Source organism: Neopsephotus bourkii, unplaced genomic scaffold (assembly GCF_033783945.1).
Source record: "Neopsephotus bourkii isolate Nb327-2 ecotype Australia unplaced genomic scaffold, CSIRO-AGI_Nbou_v1 NB_1652, whole genome shotgun sequence".
Taxonomy (NCBI): Eukaryota; Metazoa; Chordata; class Aves; order Psittaciformes; family Psittacidae; genus Neopsephotus; species Neopsephotus bourkii.
In genome coordinates, this window is record NW_026902126.1 from 325,238 (window position 1) to 338,328 (window position 13,091).

Here is a 13,091-nt window from a genome sequence, read left to right on the forward strand (position 1 = left end):
CCATACGGCTTTCCCAGCAGCTCTAGCTATAAAACTGGCTGCAGCAGGGAAAGCAGTAAGCTTCTAAACACAAACTTCAAACTTGCCTTTCTTCTAGCTTCAAGATACAGCACAATTAGCTGGTATTCTTTGAAGCAAGGTCATTGCTGGGACTGAATACTAATAGAAAGGCTACCAGCACAGAATAATGCTATCTTGTCAAGCCATTAGTGGTCTGATGAGATGCCATTTCTGCTCATTAGTGTCCTAACAGGAAGGTTAAAAATAATGGCAAAACATCTATATGCACCTGGGAAGGGTAAAGGAACACCTCAACCTAACTCAGTAAGGATAAAAACCACCACTCTACTTTTTAATAGATATATGAGCAGGCACAATACTTTCTATATCATTTTAATGTACCTGAAAAAAAAAATATGTATGAAGCAATGTATTTCTGTTAAAAACTCACCTTTTTCTGAATGTGGACAACTGGCCACATTCCACCAGAAACATCTTCTAGATAGGGCCCAAGTCGCTGCCCACAGTATGTAAAATAAACTCTGCCTTTAGCTGGCTGCCCTGGAGGGGGTGGAGTCCCTTCTGTTCTTTCCCACCCAATTCCTGCTACATCCCCTGCAGAAAAATAGAATCATCCAAAGAAGAACACGGATTTAATCTTTTTTCTCATCCACTGTTTCCTTTACATTTAGAAGATTTGCTTATCTGGTAAACCAGAAAGTTAGCTGTACTCTTACATACCAGGAGAAAGAGTCACATCCAGTCTAACACTCTTCCACTGTAGCAGGCTGGAGCCATTGTAATGCACTGCTCGCCCATTGCTGAAAAGTAATGCAAGGAGAAATTAAGAAGAGCACTGGAACACATCAGGATTATAGCTCACTATCTACTGAAGTTCAGGTAGCTGTGATACTGGCAACAGGCAACTCAACTCTCCTTATTTTGATAAGGAGAGATTCTAATTCACCATTTTAACAATGAAAGCGTACATGTTGCCTACTACAACATGGTCACAATCCTCTTCCATAAGGAGCTTACAAATGCACTGAGCAAGACCATGATTTCTGATGTACATCTCCAACGTACTTGTGAAAGAGACAGGTGCCCACTGGGTTTGTCCAAGCACCATCCCGTTTTTCAGCTTCTGTAGCAAATCCAAATGAAACTATTGGTCCAGTGTCATCATCTGTATCTCCATAGGAAACTATTTCAATTTCCCAGTAGAATGATGGTGCCTAGAAACAAAAATGATAATTATTTTAAAAACAATTACTTACAGATCTTAGCTAAAACAGGAAGTTTTCTTTCTCTTTTCGTGTACTATTGAACATTAAACTACACAAACTGTTGTACAGGTTGAGTTCTCACCTGTACTGGAACTGGTGAAGTGGCATAGATGAATGTGCCCCGAGGAAGTCCCCCACCTGCACTAGGATCAGCCAAGAAGGTCACAGCAGTGAGATGTGATGAAAACATGCATGCTCGCACAGGGGGAAATACTCTTGATGGGCTCCAAGTGATTTCTTTGGGCTACAAAGAGCAACAGAGAATTTTATTGTACCAATTACAGTTGAAGTCTTCTACTGAAATCCAATAACACATTCTTTTATGAAGTGCACATTTAATACATCACATACAACTACCACAACTGCAACCACAATAATTCCCATTACAGAAATTCACATCAAATGGAATGTTTAAACACACATCCAGCCAGTTTGGCTCCAAGAGCACAGGCAGACTCTCTGCACCCTGTGTTGGGCTTCATTTCAAAGGGGCTGAATGCTCAGCACTGCTTCTGTGCTCACCTGCCTTCTGTCTGCTTGGAGTGGAGGAGGGGGAGGCCGAGCACAGTCACGATACAACATTCGTAGCCTTTCACACTGCATTTCTACAACAAGGAGCCTCTCCCCTGTAACAACAAACCAAGCAAAGCAAATCCAGTTACTGGAGTCCAACAAGGCAATCTTAATACCAGTAAACAGAAACAAATATATCTGCATTTTAAGAGCTCTGATCAAATAGTCTCACCTAATCAACAAAGTTAAGGACAAAAATTTAATGCATACAAGCAATTATTTTCCTCATGTTTAATACATATTTGGCTAGCAAAGGCATTACTATGTTAATTAAGATATAAAATTCATTTTAGTGAGCAGGTTCATGACCTGGCAAAAGCAGGAAGTCAAAAGAATTTATGCCTGCTGTCAAAAAAATCAGTACCCTCCCTCTTACACTGGAGATCATACTGACACCCTCATGTTCCCACCCTGACATCCTTCACTTCAGCCACTTTTTGTCCAATGAAAGGCTCTGACACGTTCCTAAAACTTGCCCTTGAACAAAGACTTCTGATGGGCCTATTGCTTATCCTTAAACAGGAAAGGAAATCAAGAGCTCAATGATCAGGAATATAAGAAAGCATTGTAAATACTAGCAAAAAGGTTATAAAAAGAAAACAGAATTGATAATGTCAAGAGAATACAGAGTAAGTTACACGGGAAGCAAGAAAAGTGGAGAGGGTTTAGAAGTGTAGCAGTAGAGAACTACACTCAGGACTTGCATCTTCTGTGATACACAGGATAATCATGTTCTGGTTTAACCTTTGTGCCTGATGTTTGAAATGATACAGCGTGATGATACAGTAACTTGTATGTTAACAGCTCTGCAGCTATGACAAGACATGCTGTACCGTGCTAGCTATCAACCTCTAAGTAGCTGAAGGACAAAACAAAGTGAAGTGATTTTAAAAGCTGTTATGTCTCTGAGTATGACAATGAAGCTTCAAGAACATGCTGGATACCTACCAGGGCTGCACTCCTGTGCTACCAAATTAAGAACTTCTACAGCAGCTGGACACTGTTGAATGAATTCTTCACAGAAAGAGCTGTCTTCTAACAGCTGAGCCATCACCAGGCATGCTCTTAATGGAAAGATGATAGGTTTAAAGCATTACAAAAGTGTACACAGAATTCACCTTTCCTCTGCTTCACAATGGTTACTTACATGAAGCATTTGCTCCATGCACTGTCAGTATTACAGGGGGACTTTCTTTTTGGTGCTCACTTTCACAACATTCAGACAATAAATGTACTTTAGGATGTAAACAAGAATTGTTGCCTTGTCTCCTCCTGTCATATATCAATGCCCGCAGAGGAAGAAAATATGAAACCATACAATTTCCACCCCTGGCAGTGTTCAGGGCCAGGCTGGATGGGGTTTAGAGCACCCTGCTCTAGTGGAAGGTGTCCCTGCCCATGGCAGGGGGTTGGAACTGGATGAGCTTTAAGGTCCCTTCCAACACAAACCAGTCTGGGATTCTATGATTCTAAGTTTTCTTGAAACATTTGTGTATGGTATCAAAACAGACTCAGAAACCAAAACCTGGTTCTTGCACGAAAACTCACCTGGTTCTTATTTCAGCAAGAAGCCGGACCACTGCCATTACTGGAGTTGAGCCATCTCCTGTTGCAGGAAGTGAGGTGTGAATAGATAGACTTCCCTCCTGAGGGAGCAACATGGACTGGACTGCCTGTACTACCTTCTCAGTAATGGACAGTTTATGAAGAGGCAATGCCTGATGGTGGGGGGGCACGGTAAAAAGTTAAATTCAAGTAGTTAGTTTCTAAGAAATGAGGGTGTTTTTATTACCTGGAGTTAATTCTCATTTTGTACTATCACAAAACCAGCACCAAACACCAGTCAAAAAAAAAGAAAGCAAGAAAAAACAAACAACCCCCCCCAAACCAACACAGTATGTAATGAAACATCTTTAAGCACCAAGAAGATGAATATCCATGTTACTTGAATGAGAACTTACACATAGATACTGTTAAGAGGCAATCTTTACAAGTAATCTTTAAGCAAATATGAAGCAGGCTTTTTACATGCTGTAGATTAATTGTGACCAAAAAAAAATTGATATTATACTTAATATTGGATTCTTAAAACTACCGTACCTCAGATCTTGGAACACAGAGCCTAGATAATGGAATAGTTAATGTGTCTGATGCTTGTGAGGTCTTTCTACTGTCTATACTGGTGGGTGGAAATTTGACCGTTGCTATACCTTCTTGTTCATTAATAGATGCCACAACTCCAATGCTTCCTGCTATTCCTTTACCTAAAACCTACAACCAAAGAAGGTCTGTGTAAGGTTTAAGGCTTTCCAAACAAGAAATACTGAGTGTATAACCCCACACTCCAACTCAACACAGAGCTGGATGTTTTAGTAAACAGGAGCAACACACAAGAGCGGTCTCCACACGTGTTATTTCAACTGCTTCACAGCCACAGACAATCTGCACGCTGCTTCCCAAGTATGCCGGTGCAGGTAAGACACTATCAGAAGCACTAGTTCTCATATCAGATACAAAATGCAAATGGCACTGAATTACCTGAACTTCAGAACCTATTTTAATTGTCTCCTTAAAGCCACCCAGAGCACAAAGGGCAGCTACTGCCTGCCGAGCGATTCTTTGAAGTTTAGCAAGTTTCCTTCCACTGCTACTCCCATTCTCCAAAATACTCTCTGCATATTTCCCAAGCTGTGGAATGTACATCAGAGCCCGAGACAGAACCTGAAGACAGAAGCAAAAAAATAGCAGAGAATGACTTTAAAGCACAATTCAAACAAAAAACAATGCCCCAAGCCTCCAGCCCACACACAGCCTCAGAATTACTTTTGCTCTTGAAGAGAATTATGTAACTTAGAATATTCCATCTTCTCTGAAGTGCAAACATCACGGATCTATGCACATCATCTTAGCAAAACTCTTTGCCCAAGGATCTAGCCTAAGCAACAGATTAGTTGCCACAGGTTTCAGAGGAACATAAAAGCAGAGTAGAGCCCTTTCTAGCCAACACTTTAGACCCCCAGAGGTCATGGCAGAGAGGACTGATTAGCAGAGGTAAATTAACAACCCAGTGAAGGCAAGATAGCTCCCTAAACAAACAGCATTATTAATTACTGAAAAGACTGCCAGGTGAATTAGAGAATGCAACATATTCTCTGAAGCTGGATAGTTTTTGATTACTTATTCCACACCATCTACCAGAAAGGGCTGCCTCTATGCAATTATACATCCCAGTTTGAACTAAACTGGGAAGGAGTAGCTTAGGAAGTTGCTAATTAAGTCCTCTCAACTACTCAGTGCATGCTTGGTATACTATTTGATAGTTAATCTTCTGTTTGCTTACTTTTTCAGCAGTTGTTGTCCATATCTGAGCTGCATTTGATTCTGGTGCCATCAACAAGCTATGCAGCAAAGCGATCACCTCTGCTGCCATGCTGTTTGCAACATGACCACTAATGAATGGCCTCACAGGATCCGTCCTATGCAGGATAAGAAAGTAATTTGCCCATTAATTTCAAAACAAGAGAAGGAAAAAAAGCTTCAATTGTCAAGAATATAGAGCATAAAAAAGGGAAGATTATTTTCTGGAGCACTACAAACGCTGGTATATAGAAAAGCAGAATCTAGATTAATACAGAACCAAAGTGATCTACCTGGCAAGCTCAGAATTCCTCTCTCTGCAAATAGATGTTTGTGCAGTCTTCTTTTTGTCCCCAGTGGATAACCCACCGGTAGTTTCTGGATTGACAGTTTCTATGGGTGGCCCAACACTAACTATCAGGCCAGACTGTGCCCACTTAGTTGCCTTTCGAAGAGCTGCAGCAGCTTCTTCTGTAATCACTTCACAACAGCCGCTCTGCAAACAAAATTGCCATGCAAGACAAATACTAATGTTAGCTCTATTTGGCCATACTGCGTGATGCATTTAATTCTCTTCCCTCTGCATATGTAAAAGTAAAGAGAACACATCAAAACATCCTCCTGTGTATTAGTCACAGTCCTAAGACAAATTCTTTCTGTTGCTTTTTCTCATCTAAAAAGAGATCAGAGATCAATATAGATTCATTGCCTTTAACATTCCATTTTTAGCACAACAGTATAGTTTCTCTGATCAAAAAAGCCACATATGAGTATCTCTGGTGCAAATACTCAGGAACTTGTCTGAAAGTATACATGAAAATTTAATTTAAATACTATCAGTATGCATTAAACATTTCAGGACAGAGAATATTAAAAGGCTTAAAGATGACCTACAATGGTTGGAGGAAGCATTAACCAAAATCCTTTTCCATCATTTAGCCCTGTTATTTACATCAGTAACTCCATAATGCTAACATTACATTTAAAGTTATCTTTCTGATGAGATCTGTAAATTAACTAACATTAAACAAAGGGGATATAACATCAACAAAACCCAAAACTGATTTGCCATCAATTTTTACGATGTTGAGTAATTCTTTAGCTATTCCTTTCCTTACTTTTGTCATGTCTCGATCCATTTTCACCACTTTCTCCATATTGGCTCCAGTTCCCAGTCGGAATGGACGACCTTCTGAGCTACTATTGGAGTGAAAGCAAAACACATCAGCTTTGTTTTCGCTGGTGTTAAAAACAGCTGAACTCTACAGTTCCATTTCATATGTTATGTGTGGTTTTAAATTATGTGAAAGCAACCCTTGCAACTGAATTGCTCAAGAGTAATAGAAATACTTCTACTTAAAGACAAATCCAACTGCACTATAATTTACAAAAGGAATTTCACACTATTGAATGTAGCGATTTTCATAGCAATTTAACCTTTTCCCCTTAAAAAGAAGCATCATGCAATGTTTTTTACTGAACACAAATGCCTGAGTTAACCTTTCTCCCACCGACACCCAACAGCTCTACCTTTCAGTACCATTTCTAGGGCCTTGGTTCAAAACCAGCTTGGAGTGGGGGAAGATGAAACAAACAGTACAAAATACAAGAGGTGCTGATGTTGGCTGTTTGACATTCAGAGACCTCAAAATCCAGGTGTGCACAAAGAATACTAAAGAAGCTGTAATAGGAAATTATTATCCAGTGTATGCATTATTAAAAGCAATGCTTTTAAAGCCATTTTGCTTTGACAGCTCTATTTGCTGGTCCTATATAGGCTACAATAATAAGATATATTCAATTTTTCTGATGGAGTATTGTTCAAGTAGTTCATTTTTCATGTCACTGTTTTCAGACAGATCAAGATATTTTTATGTTCCTTTGGCTGTGGCTTACATGGCTTGTAAGCAAACCAAAACATCACACTTCATATCCTCCTCCTCCTTTTAGGCTTGTGTATGCCCTGCTCTTTTTCAACTTTGTTGCTGTCATCACTGCTAAACAGTCTTCTACAAAACAGACAAGTCCAGGAAGCACTGGGATTTACTCTTTCTGCCTCACCACAAATTCAGTGTTTTACGAAGGTAACAGCATGCTAAGCATCAGCCCCAGCAGCCATTTTTGCATTATGTTATTATTTTGCCAGTAAACACAACAAACTGGGAAGACATTTTCCTAATGTCTACAGTGCATTTTTCTATACCTGTAGCACTAAAAAAAAGAGAAAAGAAATGAAAATGGCAAAATTGGTTACTAATTCCAATGCAGTGAGTTAAGAGTACCTTAGTAATGGCTGAAGGACTTCATGGGATGACTGGTCTTCCCGTTTATGAATAAAAATAGAAAGTTTACCATCCACTGCTTCACTTTCTTCTCCAGGATCTTTATCACCTTTTATGGAACTTTTAGGGCTTGCTTTTGCTAAAGTAGTATCTGGCTCAGAGGCAGTTGGAGAAAGAACTGTCTGGCACCCTTCAGTAGAAAGGAAAAAAAGAAAAACAAAAGGAATTAAAACACACAACCATGAGTTCTATCAACAAACTTTCCTGCCCTTAAAAGTAATGCTAACACACCCGAGATGAATCTAATTCATCACTGTGACACTCAGTCTGAGAACAGTTAAATTAAGAGCCAGGTGGAAAGTCACAGAAATGTCCTATCTTAACACTGACACATCATATACCTTTTCCTGTTCTGTCAGTACAAAAACTCCTTGCAGAAACATGACTTGCTTGGCAGTTTCTCAGATTAGCATGACACCAGAAAGATGCTGGTACCTGGTACAACATAATCCGCCAGTTTAGCCAACAGCAAGGAGGCAATCTTGGAGGCTGGGTCACTGGGATCATCCTGTTCACTGTTCAGAGAGGGTACTGAGTAACTCCAGGGAGGCAACTCCACGTTTCCACAGTCCTCAACACTCATGAGAGGCAGTGCAGCACGACACAACTGGAGGATTATAAGGACCAACTTTGGAGAAGGACGCTGATCCAAGAGAAGCGACAGAAGCTTGGACACACAGGCTGGCTGGCTCAGGATTGCTTTACCTATGTGACTCCTGAAAGGGATTAAACACCAAGACGGAGTAAGTGTCAGTTTAGAATGATTTTGAAAGTTATCTTACCTTCACTACTGTAAAATATATATACACATACCCCTAAAGAACCCCCACCTGCTTTCATACACAAAAAAATACTTCAGAGGCAAAGGCCTAGTACCTTGACAGGTCATTAAGAAGACTGAGAACATCTTGTAGCGCATCATTTCCTGCAGCTTGGTTACCGCAACATTCTGTGGCTCGGGCAAGGTGGTTGGTAAGAAGGCTGGAGACCTGGCGAGCCAGACCAGAGTGAACAGCTTCTGTCGAGCCACCTTTAACAGCAGCGCAAGAATACACAATTGGAATTAACAAAGTGAATGGACATGTCTACAAATTCCTTACACATAAACTGAAATTAGTAAGTTTTTTTGGTCTGCTATAGCAAAAAAACCATATAGAAAATGTCTTTAATTAAAAGTAAAACTTGATACAACATCTATGTTCCTCAGCCAGTAGCTGCACATGTATGAGTTTGTGTTATGGCTGAATGCTATCACAGAAGAAACCTGTCAGGGATCACTCAGGGTCTCTGGTTATGTCTAGACAGAACCAAGTGACAGACTTGTATCTGCAACATAAACACTCCCACGAGGAGGAAAAGAACTCCTAGAATTAAAAAAGCATCAAGAAAAATCAACTTATTTTTGTACCTACTTGTATGTTCTGAAGAACCCACACAGTACTGAAGTCATGGTGAGCAAATGGCCTATTTTAAATACACTTACACCACATCTCAGGCACTTAAACAATTGTAAAGCACACAACAGAAACCTATTTGGCAGTGTTCCTACCTTCTTCTTTCTCCCATTCAACACACCGATTGGCCAGCACCTGGAAGGCAGCCCAAGCCATGGTGGCCACCTTCTGTTTCTTGGTCTGTTTTTCATTTGAACTGGATTCTGTCTGACTGCTTAAACTGCAAAGCCTGTCCATAAGCTGTACCAGGCCACTACGTACCAAACATTTCTCTTCGCTCCTGTACAAAAGAGAAATTTGGATTTTACTTAAGTAACTTTTCAGTCACCAAACAACAGACAATGAAATACAGAACGTGCTGTTAACTCAGCCATTAGTCACTTCACTGACAGAAAGATGGTTCTGCCTCTCCCTTCTCCTCCCCAGGTAAAATTCCGTACTCTAAGCAAATTTAACAGGATGTTCTCAAGATAATCCTCATTACTCCCCATCCCTGGAAGTGTTCAAGGCCAGATGGGACAGGGCTTTATGAAGAAAGGAAGTACACATATACTAGGTAGTATTTCTCCCTAAGGCAAAACCTATTAAGGATGCCCTCCTTCCCTTTCTGCAGGAAACACATTCATACCTTGTGTAAGGTATAGTGCATAAGAGGCCAATGCTGTTTGCACAGGCAATGGGGTAGCGAGCACACAGTGAGACCACAGACGTCATTGTCTCTCCGAAAGCTTCCTGGACTTGTTCCACCATCCCGCCACATGTGAGCTCTTCAATTCTGTTGGCAGTTAGATATTTGAAATGGTAGGTTTGCTAGGCTAAATAAAATGAACTAACTTCCAAATATAGCTTTAAAGACATAATCAGCACATATTCAAAATTACCCAAAGAACAATCAGAAGTAAAATTCAAATCACTTAGTGCTTTAATATGAAACATATGTAAACAAGATAGTAGGATAGTTTTATTTCAAACAGGACTGAAATTTGACCACAAACAAAACACAAAGTATTTATCAGATTTAGTATTCGTACCAGCTCAGTCTACCACTAATACCTAACTAATATGGACATAGAATTAAGAGAGTAAGATACCTTTAGATGTATCTGTGGACACATCATCCAAGTATGAAAGGAAAGTTCATCTACTACCAAATAAAAGCATTTTTTAGAATTTTCTGCTTTTTAACCCAACAAACACCCAAATGGTTGTTGCAAGTTTAGTTCTACAAACTGGAGCCCTCACAGCTAGTCACTCCTCATGGTTTTTCTTTGTGCAAAGCAATTTGCTATCTTCTACAGAGACTGAAACACTTCTTTTCAGATAAATAAACTAACCTTGGTCCTCCCTGCAGCACCATGGTCACTGGGCCTACAAGATGTGTCACACCTCCAACCCGAACAGCTGCTGTCAGCAGCTCTCTCATGTGCACCAGGGCTTGCTTCCTCGTGTTCCCACGCCGCCACCTCGTCTGAGCAGCAAGCAGAAAACTGCTGCTGGACACCTATGAGATCGTGTTTGGTTTTGTGAATGAGACATGATAAAACACCTCCCTTCCTTGTGAAAGTTTGAATTTGGAAATATGAAGATTTAGCACATTCAAAAGGACATACCGCTTGGTCAGGATTTGTCCCAATGAAAGCGAAGAGCTGCCCCAGTAGAACACTGTACGTGGGTTTATCTCTGCTGTCCTCAATGGTCAGTGACTGGAGAAGAGTAAAAGAGCTACTTCTGTGGCTGGTAACGTGGCGGCGCCTATGAGAACACAGATGAGTTACGAGGGTCAGCAATAAGCCAGGCTTTGCTTGCAAAGGCTACGATGATTTTAACAACACAGGCCACAGTATTGTAAAGCAGCTTAGTGGAATAAACCCTCGCATACCTTTGACTTGATCTAGCAAACTCGATATCTTCATTACCGATCATTTCCAAGTCGGATGGTGCTGACATACTGCGAAGGAAGACGGGCTGGCGGACAGCGTGAGAGATCACTTTTGTTTCAGACGCTGATTTACAGGCTGCAGTATTACACAATATGATAGAATGTCACTCCTGGTATAGGAGTACAAACTGGTTTTAAAATTGGTGTGGACATTTCAGTGAACGCTGTAACATCCAGAAGGGAAAATGCAGCTTAAGCAAGAATTTGCAACTCAGTTCTGAGGACTTCCCTTTTTTCAGGTATTGTATCAAGTTAGATTTGATGTGACCAGGTTATGCATCTTTCTCCCAATAATTCAGGAGACTAAAGTTTAAATTCCACTTATTATTAGCCATACCTTAATTTACCATCATTAGGGCAATCAGAAAACAAAGACTCAACCTCATTTACTGTAAATGGCTTAATTTATTTTGATAAATTAAAATTAATCGTTTTTCTTACTTTAAGTGAAAGAGGGAAAATAAGAGGGAAGGAAGAACTTATCTTTTCAGAAAAAGGTAAAAAAGAAAGTACAATGTTGGTCATGAGATCTATACCTGGAGTCTCTGCAGGGGTACCAGATATACTTCTTGTGATCCCGGACTGTGCTGCAATAGTGACATGCAGTAACAGCTCTGCTCTGTTCATCAGGCTCTTCACTAGTGTTTTGGTTTTCGCTAGGGGATGAGAGGTCTTCTGTATCAGCGAATTCACCTCTTGAAAAAACTTCTCCCTAAGATTAGGAAAGAAGAATAAAAGAAGCAAACTTGATTATGTTTTAATGCCTTCTGTAATGCTACCATGAGAAAGGTTACTTTCTAGAAGACATACAGCATTAACCTGTTCTATGCCAACAAAGTAAAAAGCAGAAAAAACGAAATAAATTGTTAGTAAGTACCTGTAGGTACTAATATTTTTAACACAAATAATTCTACAGCTGCTCTTTTAAGTACCTTTCCTAAATGGTCCACTCCACAGCCAGCTACCAACCTTAATGCCAGGACCACATTCTCCAGATCACTTCCATCAAAAGAAACTTCTTTCATTGAACACAGGAGTTCTAGTTCTTTCATCTTGCTCTAAACAAAGTGAAGGAAAAGGATGAATATCTGTTGAGTGAGCAGCGTGAAGCAGGAGCACACACACAGCAGCCACAATGCTTACCTCATTGAAGTGATAATCATAAAAGAATGGGACATTGTTCTCCAGCTTCCCATGCATGGCGTCATCTACCTCGTTCTGCCATTTCTGCTCTAGCTCAGCCACACTCTAATAAAGGGACAAAAATAACACTTACTGCAGTTGGTCATCTTAAGGAGCAGAAGAAGTCTTAAAAGGAGAAATCTGAGTACATTTTGTATTTCTGTGTTTCTAAAATGCTGTTAATACACCTTTATTCTCAAAAAAACCCTCTTAGTATTTTTATTTTTACCTGCAATTGTCTCTCCATGGCATTTAGCTTCTTAAAGGTCTCTCCCATAATTTTACAAAGTAAATCATATTCTTCAGCATGTTCCTCCTGATACTGGAAATTTATCAGGGACTGGAGTGCATCAACCAAATTCAGATGTTTTATCACACACGAAACTACCATCTCCTCCATTACTTCTGGCTGAATCACATCCCTAGGATTATAGGTAAAGCCAAACTGATTAAGAAAGAATAATGGGCAAACTTTGACAATTCATATTTACAATTCACTAGATGCTGATTTACAAACAAGTATTTACAGAATATTAAACTCATACCATCATACACATCAGGCATCCCGCATCTTCATTTTGCTTCTTTAGCTCACTTTGACACCGAACATTAAAACAATAAAAGTCAAGTTAGAGCAAAACAATGACTACTTACTTTATACTAGGTCTAAATTGAGGCCGAGCACGTCCAGAAATTTCCCTGAGCTTGATCATGATTCCTGGAGGCAGCCTAATTCTAGGCAGATCAAAATAGTGTCCAACGGGAGGCACTAGAACATCAGAAGGGTATGTAAATTCTCTATCTTCATCTATAGTGAGAGGCAATGGAGAAGGACTTGGTGTAAGGGCTGGAGATATGACACCATTGGCTTCCACCTGCCACTGGCACCTGGAAGAAGAAATAAGAACAGATGAAAAGGACTTTCCTTCCCTCCTAACTCTTCCCCCCATCCAGAAAG

General features: G+C 40.1%; 1 protein-coding gene across 6 annotated transcripts in view; it reads right to left on the reverse strand.

Moving 5' to 3' along the window:
* The window catches only part of HECTD4 (HECT domain E3 ubiquitin protein ligase 4), a 71,072-nt gene that overhangs the window by 21,194 nt on the left and 36,787 nt on the right, over positions 1 to 13,091 (reverse strand). For all 6 annotated transcript variants that reach the window (XM_061374722.1, XM_061374721.1, XM_061374719.1 and 3 more), the window contains exons 25-49: positions 12,788 to 13,021; positions 12,363 to 12,555; positions 12,095 to 12,199; positions 11,921 to 12,009; positions 11,488 to 11,663; positions 10,892 to 11,027; positions 10,623 to 10,764; positions 10,347 to 10,513; positions 9,641 to 9,787; positions 9,108 to 9,292; positions 8,435 to 8,588; positions 7,994 to 8,274; positions 7,499 to 7,688; positions 6,335 to 6,416; positions 5,510 to 5,712; positions 5,200 to 5,335; positions 4,398 to 4,580; positions 3,960 to 4,130; positions 3,408 to 3,577; positions 2,808 to 2,923; positions 1,809 to 1,912; positions 1,369 to 1,530; positions 1,087 to 1,235; positions 742 to 821; positions 452 to 615 (exon numbers count right to left, since the gene is read on the reverse strand). In XM_061374722.1, the coding sequence (XP_061230706.1) occupies positions 452 to 615; positions 742 to 821; positions 1,087 to 1,235; positions 1,369 to 1,530; positions 1,809 to 1,912; positions 2,808 to 2,923; positions 3,408 to 3,577; positions 3,960 to 4,130; positions 4,398 to 4,580; positions 5,200 to 5,335; positions 5,510 to 5,712; positions 6,335 to 6,416; positions 7,499 to 7,688; positions 7,994 to 8,274; positions 8,435 to 8,588; positions 9,108 to 9,292; positions 9,641 to 9,787; positions 10,347 to 10,513; positions 10,623 to 10,764; positions 10,892 to 11,027; positions 11,488 to 11,663; positions 11,921 to 12,009; positions 12,095 to 12,199; positions 12,363 to 12,555; positions 12,788 to 13,021 (3,919 nt within the window). The remainder of the gene's footprint in view (positions 1 to 451; positions 616 to 741; positions 822 to 1,086; positions 1,236 to 1,368; positions 1,531 to 1,808; positions 1,913 to 2,807; positions 2,924 to 3,407; positions 3,578 to 3,959; positions 4,131 to 4,397; positions 4,581 to 5,199; positions 5,336 to 5,509; positions 5,713 to 6,334; positions 6,417 to 7,498; positions 7,689 to 7,993; positions 8,275 to 8,434; positions 8,589 to 9,107; positions 9,293 to 9,640; positions 9,788 to 10,346; positions 10,514 to 10,622; positions 10,765 to 10,891; positions 11,028 to 11,487; positions 11,664 to 11,920; positions 12,010 to 12,094; positions 12,200 to 12,362; positions 12,556 to 12,787; positions 13,022 to 13,091) is intronic.